Source organism: Limanda limanda, chromosome 6 (assembly GCF_963576545.1).
Source record: "Limanda limanda chromosome 6, fLimLim1.1, whole genome shotgun sequence".
NCBI classification, from domain to species: Eukaryota; Metazoa; Chordata; class Actinopteri; order Pleuronectiformes; family Pleuronectidae; genus Limanda; species Limanda limanda.
Genome location: NC_083641.1, coordinates 27,005,979 through 27,021,467, shown reverse-complemented (window position 1 = coordinate 27,021,467; position 15,489 = coordinate 27,005,979). Strand labels below are relative to the sequence as shown.

At 45.0% G+C, this 15,489-nt stretch overlaps 1 protein-coding gene across 1 annotated transcript; it reads left to right on the top strand.

Annotated features, from left to right (window-relative positions):
- Nucleotides 1–1,428: 1,428 nt before the first annotated feature.
- Nucleotides 1,429–15,427, top strand: rasgrp4 (RAS guanyl releasing protein 4). Its single transcript, XM_061073230.1, has 17 exons — nt 1,429–1,534; nt 6,900–7,072; nt 8,391–8,502; nt 8,712–8,774; nt 8,890–9,024; nt 9,162–9,303; nt 10,094–10,267; nt 10,362–10,478; nt 12,073–12,348; nt 12,442–12,522; nt 12,782–12,886; nt 12,998–13,107; nt 13,229–13,379; nt 13,467–13,503; nt 13,609–13,740; nt 13,826–14,028; nt 14,154–15,427. Exons 1-17 carry the CDS (start codon nt 1,518–1,520, stop codon nt 14,262–14,264), a joined length of 2,139 nt encoding a protein of 712 aa, XP_060929213.1. The 5' UTR covers nt 1,429–1,517; the 3' UTR covers nt 14,265–15,427.
- Nucleotides 15,428–15,489: the final 62 nt, after the last annotated feature.

The following is a 15,489-nucleotide window of genomic DNA, read 5'->3' as shown; positions in this document are numbered from 1 at the left end:
CAAGCTTCATGTTAACTGCATAAACGATTTGAATTTGGCTCATGATCTTATTGAATTAATGATCCTATTAAGTAAATAATAACATATCGTGGAGTTTAAGACTCACAACCGTCGTTAATTCTCTTTATTTCATTATCTTTTCTATTTTCTATTTTTAGATTTACCAGCTGGAAACATTCATTGCAACTTTTCCTGTTTCAAAGAGCTGTTGCTTAAGATTGCAGTCAGATTTCCCCTTTGCTGGTTTCTTAATTCATCATTCACATGTTTCAGTCGCTCACTGATCGTCTTTCTAATGCAAATCCAGATGCATTTTTTTCTTCTTCTTGGGACTTAGCATGCAGGGGCGGCCGGAGCCCTGGGCCTCGGTGCATCGCTCGCCTGCTTCTGAAAGCCATATCAGCCTCTCTCCCTGCCAGCCAGTCAGCTTCCTGCTGCAAAGAAGCCACCTCTGCAGACTCGGGGACATTAATGTCCCCTGTTTGATCGCCTCTTCCTCTCGGTGCGTCAAAACAAGGATGCCTTTGAGTCTCCCTGTCCAGCTGCACAGGCACATTCACAAGCACAAACACTACCTCCCTGTGTAATCACTTGCCACCCTGAGAAATGACAGAAGGGCTGATGAGCAAGAAGAAAAGGACGAAATCAGGAGGATATACGTGATGTGGGAGAGCCTGGATCTACAGGTCTTACAGGGAGATAGAGGAATTATTTATTTTCAGGATTCTTTAGCCAAGTTCATGTGATTGCTCCAGAAAAACAAACAGTGACATCGAGGTGTGGCTCTTTTTTTTTTTCGCCTCATACAAATAACCGCAGTTGTCACTTCCTGGAGTGAACTGATGGTGCTCAGTTGATTGCTCATCACCATCTCTCTCTCTCTCTCTTAACTCTCCTCCTCCTTCCTCTGCTGGTACTGCATTTCACTGTTCTCTCTCTCTCTCTCTCTCTGACTCTCTCTCTCTCTCCCCTCCCTCTTGTGCACACATTCACACACACAAACACACACACGCACACACACAGAAACTAATGTGAGTTCCCCTATCTGTCAGAGCCAGTTCCTCCATTTAAGATGCTGACTTGTTTATGTTGCAGGGACAAGTGGAGGACTTTCTCTCGCTCGTGCTCTTGCACTTTGAAGCTTGTGTTTCAGGGTTGACTTGTCGGAGGGAGCGTGGAGTCTGCTCTGCTGCTGATCTGTGGTTGACAGATATCTGCAGGTTGCTGAGAGAGAGAGTGGCTGGACTGACTCACTGAGCGGTTTGATAAGCAGGGCTGAGGCCGGGAGTTCAGCTCAGTGGAGGACAGGTCGGTGGGCAGGCCTCACCCCCAGCAGCTCTCTGTCCTGTGCCCGCTCCTGCTGTCCTGGGCATATAAACACATAAAGGACACAGACCAGGAGGAGGAGGAGGAGGAGGAGGAGGAGCAGGGTCAACCATGGAGCTGTAGGGACACGCTCAGATGCCCGTGTGGATCCCCAGTGCAGGAGGAGTGCCGCTGAGGAGAAGAGCTCTGCAATGAACAAGACCAAGAGGTAATTTAAAAAAAAAAGAATAGAAGAGGGTGCATCAGAAGTGAGAGTCTGGTGCACTCAACCACTCGCAGCTCGGTGTGAGTCTGTGTCAGCAGCAAGTGTTTCATGTGCACAGAGACGTGTGAAGCCCTGAGGCTCCGTGGTTTCTGCAAAGGCTCTCCAGCAAGTGGAAGAGAAACTGGGGCATTACCTTTTTTTTATCTGCCACTTTGTGTATGTGTGTGTGTTTTAATGCAATTTATTTGAATGTGCAAAGTTTGCAGTTGCAGAAAAGAGACTCTGTGTTGAGGAGAAATGCTGCATACACTTATCACTCACACACACAGACACACACACACACACACACACAGATACACACACAGTCATAGCTGAAGTCTTTGACCTGCATATCAGTGAGGCTATCAACTTCTCAAATTATGTGTGTGTACTGCACACAAGCGAGCCCTGACTGACATTCAACAGTTGTGCGTTCCTGTTGAGCGCTGCTCACCTTTCCATGGAACTTGTGTTCTGCTTTTTCTGTTCTGTCCAGCTTCTCCTCATTTACATGTCACTTCAGACATGTTCTTACTTACTTATTTATCTGCGTTTGATCTTCGATGCTCCTGAAAAGCACCCAGTTTTTGGTTAGTTGTGTTTTCAGAGGTACTTTCTGTACTGCTGTCGCTGTGACCGCAGCTCTTATCAGATTACCTGGAATGAGAGGACTGATGTGTTTTGAATGTTAAGGTAGAGAAGCTACCAGGTGATCAGCTGCCTGTGTGTGAGGTGGACTGATGGAGAGAGGATCTTGAATCAGTAGTAAAAAAATAACAAGTGATGCCAAGATTGTTCTCTGATAAATTGTGCGAATGATTAAAACATGCGAGAAATTATAGGAATGTATTAAATAATTTAAATTGGAAATAAATGAATGAGACTTGAAAATCCACAAATGAAAACATAAAGCCAGAAAGGGGAGAAACGTGAATTCGACAAACTACATCAACATGAAATAAAGTGAGTGAGTGATGAACGTGTGTGTGTGGTTGAGGTATTACCTCATTCGTGGGGACTGAAATCTGGTTTACTCATTATTGAGATAAAAAAACAAGTTGTCATAACATTACTCATTACATTTTAAGTGAAGGATAAGAGTTACGAGTTTTTGTTTCTGCTTTGGAACCGTTAGCAGCATTAATACTGACCTAGTGAGGACCAGTAGACCTGCTGGGGACCAAACTCTGGTCCTTATGGTAACGCTTCATTTCTGAGGTCCTGGTTAAGGTTAGTGGTGAGATGTGAACTGTGGGTGTAGGTTAAGGTTAGGAATGAATTGGTCATGGTTAAGGTTTAGGGAAAAGGTTTTGATTAGGCTGTCTACAATGAATGGAAGTCAGTGCTAAGTCCCAATAAGGATAGCTGCACCAACCCATGTGTGTGTGTGTGTGTGTGTGCACAGGTAGATTCATGGAACAATCAGAAAGCTTTAACTCCCACATGTCAGGTCAGGCTCTCGAACACAGGACTCTTGTTTGTTTGCAGTAGATTATCAACAACAGTTGATTTATGTAATGTACTGATTGAATGATGATGCAGAAGGGAACAAGTACGCAGGTTGTGAGAGCGAAGAGCAGAAGAGGAAAAGAGCAGCTCACAAACAAGGCCTTCAAAGGGCCCTGGCTTCAATTAATCAATTAAGGAAAGAAAGAGAGGAATTTGCATATCCCCCCGCCACTGTGAGAGCGAGAGAGGGACCAGGGGGGGAGGAGGAGGAGGAGGAGGATGAGGAGGAGGCTGGGGGAAGTAGATCTGTGGCCAGGAGTCCTGACACGGATGAGAAGGGGAGGGAGAGGGGTATTTCCAAAGAGGAAAAAAAAGGAGAAGCTGTTTCCTGAATGGCTTGAATAGAGCGCGGATGAAGGAAGAAGGGAAAAAGGGGTGAAGGAGGAGTCAGGAGGGAGAAGGAGGAGTCAGGAGGGTGAAGGAGGAGTGGGATGTCCTCTTTATACACAATCTGTAATATGATGGAGTTCAGTAATGATTAATAAAACCTCATTTCCCTCAGTGGGAGTACAGGTAAATAAAGAAGGGAAATTCTCCTATCTGCCCACGTTGGGTTTCGGACTCTTTGGAAAAGCTGGATGCAAATGTCCAAACAGTAACTCCAGTTGTCCTGCGTCTCAGATTTGCATGGAGCTCCACTCCATCAGGCAGATTATTCACCACCAGCAGACAGTTGCTCTCTTCAGCCCGGCTGCTTCCACAGAAAGGAGCCTGCGGTGTGGAGCGTTACCTGCTCAGCACTTTGGGGGGAAACTCCCTCTCAGACGTCACGACATCAACAACGTTTCCCTAACGGCTCTTGTGTTGTGCAGCAGCAGCGCTTGTGTGTCCTCGTGTTGACGGACAGATCTGGATTCACTCTGAGTCACAGAGAGACACGTCAGGCTGCAAAGGGCACGGAGACAACGAGTCACAGAACCTTTTGTTTTAGTTTACTTAGCACATTGGTTTACACTTTATGAAATGAATGAGTCATCAAGCAGAAACATAGGATAGTGGCTTTTCTTTTATTGCAACTTATTGATATTACTCATTTCAAAGGTAGGTAGATGACTCAATAATACAAAAAAAAGGTTCATTTGAAGCAGTTAAGAGCTTTAATGGATAAATGTTTTGCCTCCAGGGTCGCAGATTGAAGGTTCAAGTCCCATCTGAGTTCGATCTATCTAGTAGGGTAGCAGGGGGGGAAGTGTACTGTACCACTATGCCACTGTACCACTATGCCACAGTCAAAAAGGGAAACTTAAAGTGGCTGAGTGAAACCCAAAGCAAAAGTGGATAAGTGTCTCGCCTCTAGAGCTGGGGATCATATGTTCAAGTCCCACCAAGAATCAGAATCAGAAAGTATTTATTGCCAAGTAGGTTTACACCTACCTGGAATTTTCTTTGGTAAATAGGTGCATACATTTAACATAAAGCATAAAAACACAATAAGTACTTCACATAAGAAATAAATAACTGTATATAAAACAAAACAAAAATATAAAAAAGATATAAAAAGTTAAATAAGGGGTTAAATGCAAAACAGATATATACAAGATATAAAAAGTTTTTAAAAAAAGTAAAATGCAAAACAGGAGAGAAATGTGGATGTGCAATATGCAATATACTGTTATGTGTGTTAATGTAACACAGAATTGAGGCGTGAGTGCGGGATAAGGCTCTGTTTGTATGGTTTATTTGAATGAAGGAGATTTATTTGAATGTCTTCTGAGCGTAAAGACTAATATCTAACTCACAGATATTGATTTCTTATAATTTCCATATACTCAAAATTCAAATTACCTTGTACATCAAACCCACTGTGATGAGGCTCTGAGGAGAAAGAGATGAACTGAACTCAGACGTCACAGAATGTGGTGAGAGGTGTGAGCTCTTCACTGGAACCCGTAGCAGAAGTGCTTCAGGTCTGTGACGGACGGAGACAACGCACCCGGTCACCTCTGTTATGTTCTCGTTTGGCTCAGCATGTGTTCGTGTTGTGTGTGTGTGTGGTGGTGGGGGGGGGGGGACTCACCTATCCTGAAACAAAAGCAGGTGGTGGTGGAACACGCTGTGCTGCTGAGTGTTGGTGTTTTGATTTCAGAGGCCAGTCGGTGTAATGAGGCGAGGAGCAGGTGGAGGAGGCAGGAGAGCAGTTTGAAAGTGTGCATCCATGAGTGTCTATTCATGTGTCGTGCATAAAGCCAACCTTGCATGTTTGTGTGTTTGTGTGTGTGTGTGCACTGTGGATGCGTGTGTGTGCGTTGAGCTTTGCATTGTGTGTTTGCGTGCTCGAACAAACAGAGGTTGAGAGAAGGGGATGTAAGTCTGGTCATTCAGGGAACTTGTCGCCAGTTCTCTGAACTCACAGAGTTCAGAGAACTGGCGAACATCACACTCGCTGCAGAACACACACACCAGCACACTCTGTCCATGTTGCATGCGATGCTAATTGTTATTTTTTGGGGTGAAGTCAAAATATGCAGTGAGGACATGTAAAGATATAGCTCCTGTCTGAGGAGACACAAAGGATGAGGAGGAGGAGGTGTCCTGACTCCTGGCTGGAGGAACCGGGATCTGACCACGCCCCTCGACTCTTTCACAAAACTGAAGCAGCTTAAGTGTAAAAAGTTTGAGAAGCGTCAGTTACTGGATGTTGTGTAATTCAGTCAGACGTTGCTAAACTGAGCCCTTGATCTGAAGAGGAAGCTTTCAACGCATCATGAAACACAGGAGTCTCCTTTGACTCGATTTGAAAACCCCTTTAAAAAAGTGAGTCCATGGCAACTCTGCAGAAACAAAGTGTTGCTCATCGTTGTCTGTGATTGAACTTTTCTTTGACAACATTCAACCTTTGGGACTAAACGCTGATCACTTAAAACAAGGTCAAACATTTTAAAGGTCTTAACTCACTGCCACTCCCCTTCAGCATTCATTCATTTATTTTTTTATTTTATTCTGAAAGTTTCTTGTCTAGTTTATCCAGACCGTTGTCTTCCGTCTCCTCCATAACACCCGCCCGTTACCATGGGTGGCTCAAACTGTGATGCATTGTGTGAAACCACATCTGGTTTCCTGAGGAACCTGAAGAATTACAGTGACTTGCACATTAGCGTTGCTGTAGATGTGTGACCTCATTAGAATGTGATGTAATATTGTACTTTTCCAGCCTGACAGTCAGTTTTTCAGAGCGTAGCTGAAGTGACAGTTTGCTGAGCATTCGCTTTTAGCTCTCAAAAACGGGTGTTTAATCATCTGTTCCACCATTGTTACCTCTGCTAAGGAGAAGTTTATCTCCTGTCCATTTGTTAGTGGGTTTGTTTGTATGTTTGTAGTTTTACAAGCAAGGTTACACAAAAACAACAGATTTCCACATATGAGCGAAGGAAGATCTGTGAAGAGTTTGGTGTGGATCCAGATAAACGTGCAGAACAAGAATAATATTATTCTAAAATAGGGCATTTCTCAGCATTAATGTTATCTTCTAAGAATGATGCATGGATTTGGATGAAAGGATTTAGGGATATTCAGGTAAATTACATCGATGAATGTCTGCAGTTTGAATCGGCTCGATGGAATTTGGAGATTCACTCTGATCGGTGGCGTCTTCAGGTAGAGACACAGAAAGCTGTGGAGCTGTTTGCGGTGTTTGTGCATGAAGCTTGTGCAGCACGAGCTTATCAGATCTGAAGAACTGCATCTCCTCAGATGCTGACCTGCCCCAGCTCACCACACTCTGCTCTACTTAGTTCAATGCTTCTAAAACTCAGACTCTGTGTCTGTCTGCCTCTCTAACTCTCTCTCTCTCTTTCTCTGTCTCTCTCTGTCTCTCTCTCAGGAAATCCAGCGACAGCCCTGCTGTGCTGAAGAGCAGGAAGCTGGTCCAGCGGAGGAGGAACACATGTCCCAGTCCTCAGGACATCACCCGGGCCCTGCAGAGCCCCAGCTCCCCGGCCAGCTCCAGCGCTGCCAGCCTGGATGAGCTCATCCAGCGCTGCCTGAACTGCTTCGGTCAGTCTCTGTCTCACGCGTTTGCATGTGTTCCCAAAGTTTGGGTCATGTGTCTTCACTCTTTATCAACCAGGTTATATAAATGAGGGACGAGGAGGGAGAGTAAGGGGGTAACACAGGGTGAGAGAGACTGACAAGGAGGGAGAGAGAGAGAGAGGGAGAGAGAGGGAGGGAGGGAGCGAGGGAAACAAAGACCAGTCTCATACAATCAAGCTTTGTTCTGTTGGGCAGCAGAGGCCAACCAGCTATTCCCATGCACTGTTAAACTATTTGAGTCTCTCTCTCTCCTCTCCTCTCTCCCTCTGTTCCTGAAGTCTCAACCCTCTTCATTTCTCACTTCATCCAAATCACAAAAACATGCCGAGGTGTCCCCTGGCGTCCAGAGCGTTTGTCACTCACTGAAAAACTCATCAGCAGCATGTCTGAACACAAATGATGTCCTGGTTTGTCATCAACGGTAAAAATAATAATGAACAAAGAGATGCACAAATATCTGAGTGTCAACATAGCACTTGGAGGAAGTGGTCATTCTAAATTTATCCTGAAAGCAATGTCATTAAGGCATTTACATGAAAACCCAACACACAGTATTACATGTTTATAGCAGATCTCATGCATGCACACGTTTAATTTAATAGAGAGAGAGAGACATGCATAAGTGAATATGAAAACTATATTGACGGAGGATAAACGCTGCTTCAGTCAGTCAGGTTAAAAGTGAGTAGAGACGCCCACGCGACTGCCAGTCTTATTTTTGGTCTTTGTTCCCTTTTAGCAGCAACTTAAATTAAACGCTGTGAGAGACGATGACATAATGTATGATGAGTGGATTTAAAATTAGATGCAGATTTGTTTCATGTTTCATTTGTCGGGTTTAAACACACTTTGACAAACAGCTGAATCATAGTGTTTTTAGTTTAATGCAAATAAAAACATAGGGTTAAAAAGAGGGATCAAATATAGAGAAGAGGTCTTTTCACAGAAAGAGCTGTGGATGTTTCATTTTCTTCGTGTGTATTAAGGTCAAAGTCGTCTGTACCTGGTCCAGTAAAGTGAACAGGAGGGAAACACACTGCAGGTTGTCATTGTGTGTCTCTAAGTGAACAGACACACACACAGTCACACCTGAGCTGCTCATCTTCAAATAGAGACAGAGAAACGAAGCATCTGAAGAAAACTCCTTCTCTGAAATCTGGATCTGCAGTGACCTGAGCTGACCCTGAGCCTGAGGAGGCCCGGTGCCCGGCTCTCCCTCCTGTTGTTGTTGTGGAACACGTTAATCCTCCTGGTGTGACGTGCTGCCGTGTTTCTCCTGCAGATTCCGAGGGGAAGCTGTCCAGCCCCCGAGGGTCACAGCTGGTCCATGTGACGCTGATGATGCACAGTTGGGTCGTTCCATCTCAGACCTTCGCCCAGAAACTCCTCGCCCTATATCCTCCGCTGTGGCTCGGTGCAGCGCCCGGGGCCAACCGGTGCACTGCTCCCAATCACATGTCATTAATCAGATCAGAAAACAGACTTTGTTTTGCACTCCTCGACGCCAGAGCAGGTTTGAAGTGTGTGTATCCCTGCTGGTGTTTGCTGTGGTGCTGTGCAGTATCTGCATGTGTGTGTTGACATCCTTGACTCCTCGGCTCACTTATAAGGACGGAACGCTGGACAAGAGAGGCCAGAGACGGGCCCAGATCTGCCACCTCGTCAGGTGAGTACTGGCAGCGGACACATGAGCGTGTTGTATGACACAATGTGTGACAGAACTGGTTATCCTGCTCTATTTGCGGGTAGTAAACATGGTTTCTGTGCTGCTTGGTGGCAAGGCAGTGGATCAGCCAGTTCCCGGCCGTGTTCGAGGCAGACCCCCTGCTTGAGCAGACCATGGGGGACCTGTGGGACCTGGTGCGGTCCGACGGAGAGGAGACGCAGTCGCAGCTCATCGACTCCTCCTGCTGCTTGTGAGACGTGTTTTGATTTGATTCACCGTCCGGAGGATCTGTACTTTGCTTATTTGAACACGTCTCAAACACGTCTTTCTATAAATAGAGTAATCCCTCTATTTTTGTCCTGTTGCCCGGCTTTTCTTTTTTCCCAGAGACCCTCATGCGAATGTCTCCCAGGCCCCCTCACCCTCGGTGAAGAAGAGGAAGGTCTCTCTGATCTTCGACCACATGGAGCCGGAGGAAATGGCCCAGCACATCAGCTACCTGGAGTTCAAGAACTTCTGTAACGTTTCAGTAAGTTCAGCAGAAAATGTCATTTCCTTCATGAGAATCCATCATGTCGCCGTAACTTACTGCAAAGCTGCCGCTCCAAAGACGAACACAATAGGTGAAAGCACATACCGTGAAGATTAAAGAACACGCTTAACTGACCACATGATAATTAAAATACCAAATGTCCCAGTTGATCCCTGATAAAGAAAGACGTCACACTGCAGAAGCGGAAAGTGGAAACGTGATTTGAGAAACTTCTGAGGTTAAAGAAACTCTCCAAGATTCATTTAATTTAAAATCTACTGGTCCTTTTCTGTCACTGAGAGTTTAAGTGCAAAACAGTAAAATAAAATGACTGTGACGTGGAGTTTACAGTCTTTTTATTGATCTGTTGTGTCAGTAAGAAGATTGTAAAGATGTGTTTAAAATCTTCTGCAGCACAACTTACTTTGGAGTTTCAGTAGTCATTTTAAAAGAAAGATCCAGTGGATAAGAGCAACTGAACTGAGCATCTCTAGCAAATCCATTAAATCCATTAACTTATGAATACCTGCATCTCCAGACTCCAACCAGCTGTAACGTCTGATAAGAAAGACGCTCTGGATATTGTGTTTTATCAAGAGGTCGAGTGCAACTCTCCTTCCAAGATGTCAGAGAGGAATTTTCTCCTTCATGACCTAGTTTTGCGTTTCGTTACGATCAACCGGTCGGTGAAGCTGCTGAAAGCGGCTGAGTTCTGTGTTGGAGACGGTTTTCTGCTTCCCTTGCTCACCTGAGTCAAAGCCCTGACCGCTGCTCTCTGATTGGCCAGTTCATGGACTACCGCAGCTACGTGGTGCGCGGCTCGGTGAGGGACAACCCGGCCCTGGAGCGCTCGGTCATGATGTGCAACGGCGTCTCGCAGTGGGTGCAGCTGATGATCCTCAGCAGACACACGGCCCAGCAGAGAGCGCAGGTCTTCACCAAGTTCATCCACGTGGCTCAGGTAACATCTCCTCTAAAAAACCTGGGTTCACGTGGATTTTTGTTTTTTTTCTGTAAAAAAGTCGAGATGACTTTATTCATCTATTCCTCTGTAGAAACTCCGGTCTCTGCAAAACTTTAACACTCTAATGGCTGTAACCGGAGGCCTGTGCCACAGCTCCATCTCCCGCCTGAAGGACACGTCCAACCTGCTGCCTCCTGACGTCACCAAGGTAATTCACTTATTACACAAACCCGTGAGTCAGAGAACTGACGACACCACAAAAAGGAAATGTTCGGTCTTGAGTCAATCTCCTTCCCGGAGTTTTGAAATGTTTTGGCTTCATGTCTGTTTGACCTGTTACATCTTACTTTCTCTGTGAGGAACTGTCTGAATCTCTCTGTGTATATTGACAATTGTAAGTTGGAGAATTCATCTTGATAGGCAACATTGTGTTCAGTGTTTCTGCCGGCAAAATATGAAATTAGTTCAAGTTAAAAATGCAGCAAAAGCAACATTTTAACTCAAGATCTTCATCTCAAGTAGTTTGACGAGATGCAAAGTGCACAAATGTCAACTTGACCTAATTGCATATTTAGGAGTATTTATGAAATGCTATAAAGATGCATCAAAATGCTGCTCTGCAATGTGAATACTACAAAAAGATGTTCTGCATTAACATTGTTGTATGATAAGCAAAAAAACATTATTCATGTCTTTGGCAGAAAAGGCTTCAGAGGATGAAGACTGTTCAGAATGCATTCTGTGTTTTTTCTTTTTATTTCTCAACGCCTTTTCCTTTTATTATTTGTTCTTAATTTGTATAAAACTAAAACTGATAGTTTTTTAATATATTTTCTGGGTTGCAGGGGAACAACTTGTCCCTGTTGAGGATTATTTCTTCTTTGTTGTTTACATTTTTCAGTTAATTGAGTTACAGTAGGGGTGGGAATTGGCAAAATGTGACGATTCAATAGTATTGCGATATTTGGGCCACGATTTAATAGTATTGCGATTCTGCGATATATTGCGATACTGCAAGTATTGCGATTCGATTCTGCGATATATTGCGATTCATGTCCCCCATATTATTCAAAGGCATTACAAAAAATGAGGAAAATAAGACTGCTCAACTCACTTCAAATGTCACATTCAATTCTGTGAACAACATTGTCTTCTTCACATTAACTGAAGTGCAAAAACTAAGAAAGGGTCGTTCAAAAACTTTGTCCTTGAACATTCAGGACACAGGACCTTTGTAATTATTTTCTGAATAGGAGACCTCTCACATGAACACTGAGCTCAATCATATAAATAAGAGTAACCTAGAAGTTCAATCAAATTGAGACCTGCAAGGTCATGACCCAAAATGTTAAATTCATTTGGGAATATTGGCATTTTTGTTCAGAAAAAGGAGTTGGTCAACATGCTCAGATGTTAAAGTTCCTCTGGGCCGTTACTATATCTCCTGCAGTGGAGAACATCCTTTCCGCACACACACTAGGTATCTTTTAAACTCTGAAACTCTCCTTGTCATGCTTTGCCAGCCAGGGGCTGTTACATATATAATTGTAAATAAATATTTAAAAAAAAAAAAATATTGCAATACTTTGTGCTACAGTATCGATATAATCGCGGGCCCAAAATATCGCGATACTGAACAGAATCGATTTTTTCCCCCACCACTAAGTTACAGTAGATAAATGTGGGGAAAACACACAATTCACACCCTAAAATAAATATTTGAACTCTACATGCTAAGTCCTCATCTCCATCACGAGCTGTGAAGACCTGACAGGAGCTTCTCGTTCCTGTTCTTCTCCCAGGCGCTGAGTGAGATGACCGAGCTGCTCTCCTCACGCAGCAACTACAGCAACTACCGGCGCCTGTACAACGAGTGCAGCGGCTTCAAGGTGCCGATCCTGGGCGTCCACCTGAAGGATCTGATCTCTCTGAACGAGGCGCTGCCCGACTACATCGACGGAGACAAGATCAACCTGAGTAAGCTGCAGCACCTGTACAGCAACATCAACGAGCTGCTGGCCATCCACAGCTGCACGCCGCCCTTCGAGGCCAACAAGGACCTCCTGCACCTGCTCACGGTACGAGGCCCAGGCAACAAGCTCTCAGATTTAAAGAAAAAAAGATTCCACAACCTTAAGAACATCTCAAATTATGTTCTTTTAATGCTTCAGCTTTCTCTAGATTTATACTACACCGAAGACGAGATCTATGAACTTTCGTACACCAAGGAACCGAGGAACCCCAAGATCCAGGTCAGCTTTGTTCTCTTTGGAGTCATCGCAGTGACACTTGTTTTAACCTTCTCACGAGAGGAGGGACACGCATGTAACTCGTCTGTGGGCGTCAAACTAAAGTTCATAACAAAAGCACACGCTCGGTGCTGATCTGCATCAAAGCCGGCCACATCAAAGCCCTGTACTTTGGGGCCAAGCGTGTCATGTGGTGGGTGTGAGCGCTCTTTTCTAGTTTTCTTGTTTTCTCGTTTCTTATCTTCACCTTGTCGCTCCGCAGCCTGTAGCTCCGGTGAAGCCTCCGGTGGTGGCCGAGTGGGGCTCGGGGGTCAACCCCCGGCTCGACCCCGACACCATATCGAAACACGTCAAGCAGATGGTGGATGTGAGTATGAGGCTCTGCAGCAGCCGCCCGCTCTTTCACTTCCTTATTACTCCTCAGGCTTAAAGCAGAACTAGGCTGCAGGCTATATGACTGCTCTGTTGCCCCCTGCAGTCCATCATGAAGAACTGCAACCAGAACAAAGACGGCTACATCTCACAGGAGGACTTTGACAAGATTGCCGCCAACTTCCCTTTTTCCTTCTGCACTCACGAAACCGAAAGGTGAGGAAGCTGCGACCGGCGCCGAACAGACCCGAGATATGAAATGAGATGAGTTGTTGAATGGATTATATAAAAAACCTCAGCTTGCTCACTCTCTTGTTTTCTGCACTTGTCTGTCCAGGGAAGGACAAATCAGCCGTGAGGAGATCACCTCCTACTTCATGAGGGGAATGTCCATCTGTGCCAAGCTGGGCTACAACTTCAGAGACGTGCACAACTTCCACGAGACCACGTACAAACGCCCGACGTTCTGCGACACGTGTGGAGGCTTCGTGAGTATTTGTCTTTACGTTTTTTGAGTGTTGTGGTTTTTCTTTGGCCAAACAAACTCTAATATGACTTCTTGTGTTCTCCTGTAGCTTTGGGGAGTCATCAAACAGGGATACCACTGTAAAGGTAGGACCCGACCAAAAGCAAGAATATGATATTCGATGGACTGCATCATTAAGTTCCTCTGTTCCTCTCTCTCTCTCTCTCTCTCTCTCTCTCTCTCTCTCTCAGACTGTGGGATAAACTGCCACCGACACTGCAGGAACCTGGTGGGAATGGAGTGCCTGAAGAAACACAAGAACACGACCGGGTCCTGTCCCTGCACCCCCGCCCCTGACTCCAGAACCAAAGGCAATAGCTGGAGTGCGTCCGATCTCCTCATCACACACACACTACACACATCTCCCTCCCTGTGAAATGACCTTTAACACTTAATGTTCTGTGGCAGGTTCAGAGGACGAGACCTTTGTTTTCCCCCAAAGTAACGAGACGGAGCAGGACAAGGGATCCTCGGACTGGAAGAACAACAGCAGTGATTCTTCTCTGTCGGACCGCTCCACGCAGACGGACCCCGGCGTGTGGACGCCTCAGAAAAAGGACAAGAGGGGAAACAACCACAACACTCTGGTGAACGGATCTCCAGACAGAAGGGTAAGATGGGGCCTGATAGGAGTCTATCGTATATTTAACGACACATGTGTTTTTCCCTGTCATTGAAATCGGTTGTGTCGTTTTTGTATAAACCTGCTAAGAACCCAAACGTTTCTGTTTCCCAGGCCAACACGCTGCCTCCGAGGAGCAGAGGCGGCTCCATGCCTGTTTCCTTCCTGCAGGAGAAGATGGAGGAGCTGCATCTCTACAAAGACAAGAGCAGAGAGCCGGACTGAGCGCTCGGGTCTTCTGAACGTTTCCTCACACGGACACAAACGCCCAGACGCCACCACGCTGTGACAGAGCTGCGTCGGACTGGTGTCGAACTCATGAGATTTTACTGGCCAGCAGTTACAAATGGACTCCTTCGTGTTCGTCACATGTTTTTTAATTTTATTTCTGTCAAGTCTTGTTGGTTTGTCAAGTTGTTCAGGCTTCAAACATCCGATTCTGCTGTAATTTATGAACATCTCACTTTGTTTTTTCAAAACTCGTGCCTTGGTTCTCTGGTGCTAAGATTCTACACAACCTCAGAAAGTCACACACAGAATCACAACCTACAGACACGCAACTGTTTCCTGATCAAATATATGAAACTTACATTCAGGGTAGGAACTTAACACTAACTTCAACATATTGGTTAAAATAAATTTTAACTCTGGCAGCTACAGTATCGGAGAACTTTGTTTTGGGATCATATTGGTGATATGATGATGGTTTGTTTCTTTCTCTCTGGTTTTATTTGACAACCCGTCAAACCACCGCAGCCCTTTATTTTTTTACGGTAATTCTCGATTGCGGTTTTGTTTTAAAAAACTAACATGGCATGTTCATCTGGTTTCTATGAAATTTCCTGAAAATGTTTCTCTTTTTATTTGCTATTACACAAAAGTCTGTTCATGTCGTCCACCACTAGTTTGGCTGGTAAATATTGAAAGAAGCCTGTGGAGCCTGATCTCTGTGGAGTGTGGACCCCCGACCGGGGTCCGGCTGGGGTCAGATACATTGTGAAGAGACATTCAGGTCCAGGTCGGGTTTGGTCCCGTTAGCTGTGTTTTCTACTTGATTTTTTTACACCACGTGTGCTTGTAATCAGGGAAACATCCGGCTGGAGTCGGGTTCAGACACAAACACCAGGAAGCCCTTCAGGTTCGGGGGGGCTCATTGTGTCTTCTCTCAGCAGAACCCAACTCTAAATCCATCAGCCACATCAGCAAGCAGCAAAAGAAAATGTATTTCCTGCCCTGACCAGAGTTTTTGAATTACGTAATTCTTGAAAAGGTCAAAGGTTCAGCAGGACTGCACTGGAACGTCTGCTCCGAAGATTGTCTTGTTTTAAGCTCTGTGTGTTTGTTTTTATTGTCTGTTGGTCACAATTTCAATTTTGTTGAAAATGAAAATACACCGATAATAATAAATCATGCCTCATGTGTCGTGTTTGGCAACAAAAGGAGAACGTGA

Bases quoted from the DNA above. Each gene is read 5' to 3' on its own strand.
- rasgrp4 (XM_061073230.1), top strand. The intron at 7,073-8,390 runs GTCAGTCTCTGT...TTTCTCCTGCAG, and splicing joins GCGCTGCCTGAACTGCTTCG to ATTCCGAGGGGAAGCTGTCC. The intron at 8,503-8,711 runs ATATCCTCCGCT...TCCTCGGCTCAC, and splicing joins GCCCAGAAACTCCTCGCCCT to TTATAAGGACGGAACGCTGG.